Source organism: Ictidomys tridecemlineatus, chromosome 1, assembly GCF_052094955.1.
Source record: "Ictidomys tridecemlineatus isolate mIctTri1 chromosome 1, mIctTri1.hap1, whole genome shotgun sequence".
NCBI lineage: Eukaryota > Metazoa > Chordata > Mammalia > Rodentia > Sciuridae > Ictidomys > Ictidomys tridecemlineatus.
In genome coordinates, this window is record NC_135477.1 from 96386793 (window position 1) to 96397525 (window position 10733).

General features: G+C 30.9%; 1 protein-coding gene across 1 annotated transcript in view; it reads left to right on the top strand.

Moving 5' to 3' along the window:
• Rasa1 (RAS p21 protein activator 1) overlaps positions 1-10733 on the top strand; it is a 98312-nt gene that overhangs the window by 83010 nt on the left and 4569 nt on the right. Inside the window, exons 19-25 of the mRNA XM_005315670.4 lie at positions 325-440; positions 1266-1352; positions 3488-3555; positions 5219-5307; positions 6493-6570; positions 8733-8867; positions 10072-10201. Of these exons, the coding sequence (XP_005315727.1) occupies positions 325-440; positions 1266-1352; positions 3488-3555; positions 5219-5307; positions 6493-6570; positions 8733-8867; positions 10072-10155 (657 nt within the window). The 3' untranslated portion in view covers positions 10156-10201. The remainder of the gene's footprint in view (positions 1-324; positions 441-1265; positions 1353-3487; positions 3556-5218; positions 5308-6492; positions 6571-8732; positions 8868-10071; positions 10202-10733) is intronic.

The following is a 10733-nucleotide window of genomic DNA, read 5'->3' on the forward strand; positions in this document are numbered from 1 at the left end:
TTTCAGTTTTCAGAAAGGATTATGATTCTGCCTAAGGCATTGGTATTTTCATTAGCCATTATATAAGTCCCACCTCATTCAGAAAAGCCTTTTCATTTAATCATTTTTTCTTCAGATAAATAAAATTAATTAATCACTGCTTGGTTTTCAGTTGAATAGTTGGGAATGAATGGTAGAGCACCTACTTAAAATTCCCATTTATGCAAAGTAAAAAAGGAAAGAGAGATACATTAGAAAAATTGAGAATCTTGAAAACTGTTTGTTTACCTTGATTTATTTGTATTTATCATTGCCAAAATGAATTTATATTTATCTGTTCCTTAGTTAAGTCCATCCAAATTAGAAAAAAATGAAGATGTGAACACTAACTTAGCACACCTATTGAACATACTTTCAGAACTTGTAGAGAAAATATTCATGGCTTCAGAAATACTTCCACCGTAAGTAGTAAAATCTTCATTTGAAAAAATGGTTTTTCTAAAATATATGTAAGCTGTCTATTCCTGATATTATTATACTCTGAAAAAATTATAGTTTTAAATCTTTACAAGGTGAACTGTACTTAAGGAAAAAGAGTGAAAGTATCCAGAGAAAAATATTAAAGAAAGTCAAATGAAATACTTAGATTTGGAAAACAAACCATGCATTTTTATAGGTTGCTTATCTAGTGTCTTGTGAAGTGAATAAAGGGGGCCTGTCACCTCAGATTTAAGAAGATATGAAAGACATGTTGTCTATTTAGTCTGTTTGAATTTCTTGTTCAAAATGTATACCAGAGGGTTAGGAATGTGGCTCTGGACTAGTGTGCTCACCTAGCATGCACAAGGCCCTGGGTTCTTTCCCCAGCACTGCAATAAAAAAGAAAGAAAAAAATTTAAAAATGTATTCCAGATGTCAATATCATTCTATATCTGCTTAAGGGCCTCCAGTGTTAGTGACCATTCTTATTCAAGTAGATGTGATTAATAAATCAAAGTGTTTTCCCACAGAACTTACACCACAATAGTTATCTATCCTCCTTCCAATATTTGTTCCATACTTTCATTAAAGACAGGCAGTCTAAATTGGATCATGATAAACTCACTGGATATGTTTTCCTTACCTCTTGCTAAATGTGTTTCTTATTACTTTTCCCAAAATACTTTTTTGAGGGGAAAGGCCAGTTGAATTAAAATGTGGTGTATTTGGGTAAAACTTTTGGCTGCCGTGAAATCAGTATTTTTTACTTTTTTTTCTGTATTGAGATGATTGTGTTATTTTGGCAGGACACTGAGATATATTTATGGGTGTTTACAGAAATCTGTTCAACACAAATGGCCTACAAATACCACCATGAGAACAAGAGTTGTTAGGTAAGGTTCATAAATTCATTTGTTACAACATTCTATATAGCACACACTGTTTTTTTTTTTTTTTGTGTGTGTGTGTACGTACACATTTTTATTTATGTATTCGTACACATATACACATACAGAGAAAGAGAGAGACATTTGGTGCTAAGAGAGAAGAGCAATAATTGAACCATTTATATACTGATTAATTGATTTGTAACACAGTCTTTTACTTAGGGCTAATCTTCAGCCAAAGCCTCCAGTTCCAAAGCTTGTTTCAGTTTGCTCACTGAACAATAATTAGGTAAAACTGCTTTGGTAATTCTTTGGAATTTGAGAGCTTATATGTGGGAACTTAGTAATTATCATTCTAACTTACTCTTTCAATGAAGAAACAGATTTAAAGAAGTTACATTGCTCACCTAAGGATATATGGAACATTAGTAACCAAGACAAAACTAAAGCAAATTCAACCTGATATCTTTAACATTGTTGCAAGCTTTTGTTAGTAAGCACAACCCTACCAATACTACATCATTGGAAGTTTAGTGCAAATGCATCAGAAAATGAAGTAGTTTTCTAATAATTTATTATGTAAAATATATACTGTCAAGTATGTCAGATCTCAAAAAAATAGGTAATTGCTAAAAGACACCAATATTATATATTGGTGTCTTTTAGCAATTAGTTTTGAAATGTGTATTAGTCCTCCCTCCAATCTAAGTTTTTTCAAGTGTTTCTACTTCTCGCACACATGAAATTTTTCTTGGGTAGGTAGGGGTATAGCTCAGTACCAGGGCACTTTCCTAACATATGCAAAGCCCTTTGTTAGACCCAGTACCACTATTATGTAAAGAGAGGAGAAAAAAAAACAAACAAACCACCACCTCAAAATAACTCTCTTGATTGGTTACATTTAAAAATTATAAATTCTCTACTTATTGGTTATAGTGGCGACAGAGGAAAGGAAAAGGATTACGAACAATGTTTCAATAGTTATGTTTATCATGAAAATTAACTGTTAAGCACAGTAGAAAATTCTCCTATAATATTGATATAGTATGACAAGGTGTTTTAGGGGCCAACCTTTTAAATATGTGTAGGTACTTACATATTCCTTTCAAATTTAAAATAATCTCTAAAAATTAACAAAGTAGATTTGTCCACTTTTGCATTCTTACATGGAGCCAGGTTAAGTTTTAGGTTCACAAAGCCTACTAGAGTGAAATCCAGATTTAAAGATTTAATTATAGTTATATAATTGCTACAAATGCTGTTTGAGAAATAGCATTTATTTTGTAACAGTCCAAAATTAACAATATAGAATACGTTTGCAGGTTAACATAAAACAAATAACAAAGACTGTGCCAGTAGTCTCTAGATGGACTTTTTATAAACTATTTAGGGAATAATGCTTGTCTTTTAGTAGGTCAAGTATTAGTATGGATTCCTCCTAAAAGAAAATAATCTACTGGACAATATATATAGTCTTGGTACAAGTGACTAAAGGAGGTACAGTAGGAATATATCTATATATCTATATAATAAGTTAGTTAATTGTTCCCTGAGTAAAATCAGCAGATAAAATCTCATCATTATGCCATATGCTTTCTACTAATTTTTGCTATTTTATGAATTTTATAAGTTTTTATAAACTTTAGAATTCATAAAGTATTTTTCTTTATTAAGAACTTTTCATCATTCTATTTACTGTAGTAAACACTTGCATTTACCAATAAGAAGTCCCTTTGGATTTCTATTTTTATGACTCATCAACAAAATTGATAACAACCAAGTTGATTTACAACAGACTTTACTGGGATGTTTTGTTTATAAAAAAGAATCAAGAGTAATAGAAATACAGAACTGTACATCTATGAAGAGTTTATTTGTACTATTATAGCATCTCAGAAATTCTTAGCTAAGATAGTAAATGCTGTATGAAATTTAATGTCTTCCCAAAATTAATCTAAATCCCAATTTGGAGAAAATGGGTAATATATATTCAACAAGTATATATACATGTTCTCAAAATGCAATGCTTTGATTTATCTTTGGGCTGCCCTGCATTAATTCAGAGTAAAGGTTGTGGTTCTATGAGTATTAATAATTGTTTATATTTATTTTCTAAAAAAGAAAATTTCCCTCCCATTCAGTGGTTTTGTTTTTCTTCGGCTTATCTGTCCTGCCATCCTGAATCCACGGATGTTTAATATCATCTCAGGTAATTAGCTTTTGACGAATTTTGAAGTGAAAATTAGCAAACAGCTCATATTAATTGGTAAAAATACTCTTAAATCTGATTTTGGAAAAATTATCAAATTCTAAGCACCCTTCCCTTTCATTCTTTGCCTTTTCTATTTGGCTTCCTAGCTTTTCTTTCATCTACTATTTTAAGGCTGAGATGGCAGAATTATACACATTTCACTTTCTTTCCATCCCTACTTGTGTCTCACTATAATTGGGCATTTGCAAGTTGGGAAATTTTGCGTACTTAATCCATGCTCAATTGATGTACACTAGAGTTTCTTTTTAAGATCTAATTAAAATTCTACCTCAAGTCACAGTACTGCTCTTTGTTTATGTTAGAGCTGGTGCCTCCCATGAAAATTTGTTACCAGTTATATGTTAATCAGCCTTTTTAACCACCAATAAAACGTGACTGAGTTTTTCTTATTTACCTACATGTTCATTATAGAAAGACTTTTGGATATACTTGTAGGCTTCTTTCAAAGAAAGAATAACTGTGATACTTACAGTTTCAAATGTACTAATGAGCCATTATTAATAGAAGACATCAGATCTGTTTTTATCCTAATAATTTAAAAATTTTTAGAAAAATTTTTGCAGTTTTTGGGATTGAATCTGATTGCGGTACTTTACCACTTAGCTACATCTTTAGCTTTTTTCATTTTTAGAGACTGGGTTTCACAAAATTGCTCAGGCTGGCCACAAACTTACAGTATTCTTGCCTCAGCCTCTGGGATTACATGCATGCACCATTGCACCTGAGTGTCCTAATAATTTGAAGCTCAAAACTAAAATATTTTGGAATATCTTGATTTTTACTTTTAGAGCCACCACATCCTAGTAGTTACTTTTTATTGCTATCAAAATGAGTAAATCTATGAGTCTGTTAAGACTCAGGAGTTTAGAATTCTTTTGGAAACATTTATCTTAATGTTGGCCTCTTATCTGCTACTCAACAATATTTATAGCTCAGCTGCTTTAAGAGTATGATCTAAAAAAATCAAGCAGTCAGGGAGACTGCCTATAGGATATTGCAGGTAAATAGTTATATTAATTTTAATATTTCTATTTATAATATTTACAACATAAATATTTATATATTTAATAGCTAAAAATTTTATTTACATTCAACTGTGTTCTACAGAGAAGTGTTTCCTAACTGAACTTTAAAATATTTCTGAAGTTTATTAATAAATAAAGCAGAAGTCCCAGAATACCTTTGTTCTTGTTCTTTAAAGTGAATTATCTATAGATAAATTGGAAATAAAGTTGGGAGCCAGAAATTGCTTAAATTCCAAATTGTTTAGTGGTTTAAAATTAACTTTGTGAATTGTTCTGAAAGATATGTGGACTTTGAGAATTGTTGTGAAAGATATGTGGAATGACAGTTTTTAGGAATAAAAATCTTTTTGAGGTATTCTGAAACAGTTTCAACAAGTTTGGAATTTCTGAATTTCATAGTGCCCTTTTCACAAAACTAGAAGCACAGTAAAGTGTATTCCTTTTTTCCCCTTTGAACTCAAGTTCTTTTTTTCAAGCATTATGAGTTCTTAATAGAAGAATGTTAGTATTTCAAGAGCAATGAAATACTAAAGTGCTAATTTAGAATTGTTTACCTGTGCCCACTTCTCTTACAGATTCTCCATCTCCGATTGCTGCAAGAACACTGATATTAGTGGCTAAATCTGTGCAGAATTTAGCAAATCTTGTGGAATTTGGAGCTAAGGTAAAAACAATTTATTTAAAATGTCATTTGTGAAGGAAACTTTGACATGATAAAGTCATAAATATAGCTCAAATAAATTTCCAGTAGCAGATATTTTGTATTAAGTAGTAGATACCTATATGGTAAAAATAATAATTTTCACCAGTATAGAAAACAAATTTCTCAGGATTCCCTTGCTTTTAAATATAAAAATCATGGAACAAAGTTATTAGTAAAGTTATATGTCACAATAAATAAATTAAAATTCAGGTGAGTTTTAAAAACACACATGATTATACTAAATAACTATTAATATTCTGGTTGGGATCATATTGTCAACTGTTTTTGCACTTAATATGTGACAGACTTCTTTCCATACCTGGAAGTAAATCACTTTGGATATTTACATGGCTATTTATCACTGTTATTGCTATAACAAGTATCCTTTTATACACTTCCTTTCAGGCTTCTTTATTTCCCAAACTTTGAAGTAGGATTACAGATTGAAATAAACACATTATAGCTTTTGCTATGTAATATTGCCCTAAGATTTTTTTTTGCTCCCCATAGCCTTGTCAAAACTCAGTAGTTATTTTCATTTTTTCCCATTTAATAGGCATAATGTTGCTTTGTGTCTCATTTCATTACTCTTAGACTTTCATGTCTACACCTTTGGAATTGCCTGTTGAGGTGTTATTGAATTTCTTGTTCATTTTAAGATGTATTAATATTAATCATTTTATGTTTTATAGAATATTTTAAAATATTATTGGATTTTAGTTTGATAAGTTCAAAAGCTAAACCATGTTTTATAAACTCCTTATCTGAATTCTGAGACAGGTTATAAATTATATATTTTAATATTGTGGAATGTTACACTGTATTTTATAAATTCCTTATAATCTCTGCTGGTTCTAACATCTAGATGGTTTTTTAGTAATTACTTTTGAACGTACATATAAGTAATATGAATCTACCAGACTAATATTATGATCTGTGTTTTGGTCCAGAACTTATCATTCTTTCATTAAAAATGCCGTAGCTCTCTTAGCATAACAGTGTATAAGAAATATGGTGTCATGTGATTAAGTCCTATAAACTGCTATTTATAAACATTAGATTTCTAAGAATTCCTGCTGCATGTGTAGTTTTTCAAGCAGTTGTTTCTGATGGATATGGTCAGCTTTTAATTTTAATTATTTTTAGGAGCCTTATATGGAAGGTGTCAATCCATTCATCAAAAGCAACAAACATCGTATGATCATGTTTTTAGATGAACTTGGGGTACGTATATAATTTTTAAGTAGTTTGAGACCTGTACTTAAAAATCTTTAGGAAGATTTGTATCCAGAACTGAAATACAGATTTTATTTTTGTTTGAGTCATAAAGACTCATGGTTTATGCTAAGCATACATTATTATGGCTTTTGACCTACCTGTGTAATGTATTAGTTTCTGTCTTGCTGTTCATTATCTTCTTGGCTATTCCATATCAGTAATTGTGGTATTTATTATCTCCTTAGCTTTCACTTTACATCTACTATAAGATTTGAAACAGGATGGGTAATCCACAGTTCTGACAAGATTAAAAAAGTAAATAGACTAGAGACTGGGTGTTCTTGTGGCTTTTCTAGGAATAAAATATGGATTTGGTGTTTTGCTTCAGTGTTTCTACCTATGCCTCATACAGGCCTTTATAAATAATAAAGCTCAATTATAAAATTAAAATGAGGATATATTTATAATTTCTAAGATCCTGCATTTCTTAGGAAGATTAAATTTTATGGATTATGTAGAATTTTTTTTCACATTGAATCAGTTTCAAAGTCAGTATGTTAGTATTTTCAGGTGTGAACTGAGCCAAATGTATTATGTTAGGGAATGCTAGTCTGAGGTACCCATGTTTTACCTTACTTATTAATACATTCAGATTCTGTTAAAATTTTGAGTAGCAATCACAGCACTGAGACAAACAAATTAGAATTGTCTGTGGGCTCCTAGTTTACAAGTCAGGTATAAAAATCTATATTTATAAGGAGATTGAGAAATAAAAGGGTGAATGCTAAATGTCCATTATGTTTCTATTTGTGAACTCCTGAGCAAATTTGGAGATAGAACAACCCAGAAAAATACAGTTGGTTAGTGATAGAGAAAAAGATTTGTTTTTGTTTTTACTGAGCTGTTTGGGAAATGCATGCCCAATTTTAAGGCTGGATAACTTATTTTAAGCTATATTTCTAGGCTAGGTTTTTAGATTCGTGGTTTGAATTCCATTTATTTTCCATAATCACAAATATCTGTAGTCCAGCTTTACTATCATTCTCTAGTTAGAATGTGTAATCTGATAATATTCTGATATCCCTTCAGTCTCCTCATATTCTTCTATTTCTTCACTACTTGCATAATTCAAATTAATTTGCATAGTGCGAATTCTTAAAACATCTCTCTATTCTGCTTCCTTGGTTTCCCCCTGCATATCTATGATACAGAACTGTTGCTATGACTGGTTTAATTTTTTTCCCTTTTCACTAAGCAATACATGTCTTTAATCCTTTAGTCACTGAATGAATAAGAATAACAGTCAATAAGAATGAATGTATTGTTCTGATCGTGTTTCTATACCACAAAAATATGTTTTCCAATTTTTAGGAATGTATAGAAAACATTATCATTAAAGAGGCAAATGAATTTATATAAAGTTATTGATAATCCAAACCCAGGTTAAATTTTATTTCAAAGTTTGAAATAATTCCAGCATTTAGTGCTAGTCAAAAAGTTCTATAAGTTTACCATAATGACCAAGGTACTTAATAAACCTTACTTATAGTATAATTAGTAATTGTTTTGAGCATATTAGCCAGTTACAAAACAGACAAGATTTTTTATTGTACTTTAATTTAGTTCCTACCTATATGTTGATCAATTTGGACAAACTACAGTAGTTTCATAAAATGCATTTAAGCTAGATTAGTAGCTAATCCATGTACTCTTTATCTAGATGCTAATTTATAGGAAATCCATTGTTTTAGATTCACAGTGTTGTGCCATATTCTGCCATGCTGTGGAAGAAAATGGATCCTGGCTTTCATGTGATACAGAAGTTAGACAATCCACATTTTTTTTAATTTTTTTTTTTTTTTTTTTTTTTTTTTAGTTTAGTTGGACAGAATACCTTTATTTTTATGTGGTGCTGAAGATCGAGGGCATCGCACATGCTAGGCAAGTGCTCTACTGCTGAGCCTCATCTCCAGCCTGACAATCCACATTTTTATCAGAACTTTTAATGCTGAATATTTCAATAAGAACCCTTACAATTTTAAAAATTCTGACATTTAAATATGAAGTTATTATGTTGAAAATTCTGTTTACTATATCCAGTTAAGAACATTTCAGAAGAGATTATAAAGATTTATATTTCTAAATGCAGTTTTATGATTCCTTTAAAGAATGTACCTGAACTTCCGGACACTACAGAGCATTCTAGAACTGACCTGTCACGTGATTTAGCAGCACTGCATGAGATTTGTGTGGCTCATTCAGATGAACTGAGAACACTCAGTAATGAGCGAGGTGCACAGCAGGTAGGTTTTTGCCAGCTACCATTAACAATGATGTTTTATTAACACTTAAGCAAAAATATCAGCATAAGACTCTGAGATGCAGTAAATAACTAAATTCTGATCAACATTTTAATAGTTATTAAATTTTTAAGAATCAACTAAAAAGATCTCAGCAAATACTTTTTGATACTGCCAAATAGCAGAGTTTCTCTAGTCTAAATTTTTAACTCTACTAAAAAATGATGGTGTTCATACACTTTCACATAATGGCATATGTGAAAATGGCAAGTGAGTTGATTAATAGTGTTATTTTTAAAAAAATTTTATTTCAGTTACTCTCATACGCGGAGTACACAGCCAAAGTGATTCTCAAATTATGAAACATGAGAATTATTAGGGAAGTCTGAAATAATTACGTATTTCAAATTCCATATCCAGAGATTTTGTGGTGGGCTTTTGAAACTACATTTCTGATAAGCTTTTACAATGATTTAAATACAAGTGGATCATAGCTCACACTTTAAGAAATACTACTTAATATTATTAGACTCAACATATACAGATTGGAATACTACTCAAATAAGTCCTTTAAAATTCTGGTTCTTCTTTATCTTGAAGCAGAGAACAAAATGAATTATGTTTTCTATGGCCTGAACTGAGATAAGGGCTACTTTCAGGAAGTTAAGTGGGAGCAGTTTTATCAAAGTGCACACTACATATATCTGACTCTATTCTTCCATGGTTTCAAGAGACAGTGAATATTATTGTTACACTGGATAATCATTTGGGATTTTGCAAAAGAAATTAAAGCAGTGCATTTAGTGATTGAGTTATCTTCAACCTGGTATTCTAGATATTTTCTTTTTTCCAAATTAAGATAATAGTCTCCCTCATTAGAATTCTACTTTAGAATTTTTTTGATAACTTTAGGTTTTTAATGGCAAATATGTATTCTGGCAAGATGATCTACCTAGAGATTATTCTAGGAGATAACAAAACACAAACAAATTTTTGTTATTCTTTATCTTGGTCACAACTAAACATACTCAAAGTCTGAATAATAGGAACCCAATGATTTTATGCTTGAGGTAGATTGCTAATGAATCTATTTTATGAATTCCTTTTCTTTGATGTGGCTCCTTTCAAATACAGATTCCCAACCTGAATTTCAGCTCAAGCTTTCATTTATTTACTAATTATTTTCACACTGTTTCTTTCTGTCTAGCATGTACTGAAAAAGCTTCTGGCTATAACAGAACTGCTTCAACAAAAACAAAACCAGTATACAAAAACCAATGATGTCAGGTAGCAGCCTTTGCCTCGGTGATCTGCATGGATTCAGCATGCCCAACATGGTAATTCACATCAATATAATTGTCTCCTTTGCTCTTGCCAAAAAATAGCACACTTTTCCACATTCCAGTGATGTGTGAGCTATGCAAACAAAACCCAAGATTCTGTCGGTAATAACTGTGCCAGCCATTTTGTAAGCTATCTGTGCAGGATATTTGCACTTTTTCCACATGGAATCTTTACCAAACTCTGAGCCTTGGTGTACAGATCACCTTTCACAAAAAAATGCTATGACTGTATCTTGAACTTTGAAAATATATTTTCAATACACCAATTTGCCAAAGTGTTGCTGTCTCTCGGAAAAAGAACTATGAAAACAACTGAGGAGGAAAAGCATTCTCTATTGACAATTGCATATAACTGGATTGCAGACTGTTCTTACTGTAATTCCTTCCTGTTTAGGAATATGACCATTTGACTGTTCAATGACTTCATTTGTATTTACAGTTTCCAGAGTTTGCCATTATAATAGGAACAATCTTTGCTGTATACTTTTTTAAAATACTGTGCTATTTCTCTTTCTGGAACTGTTGA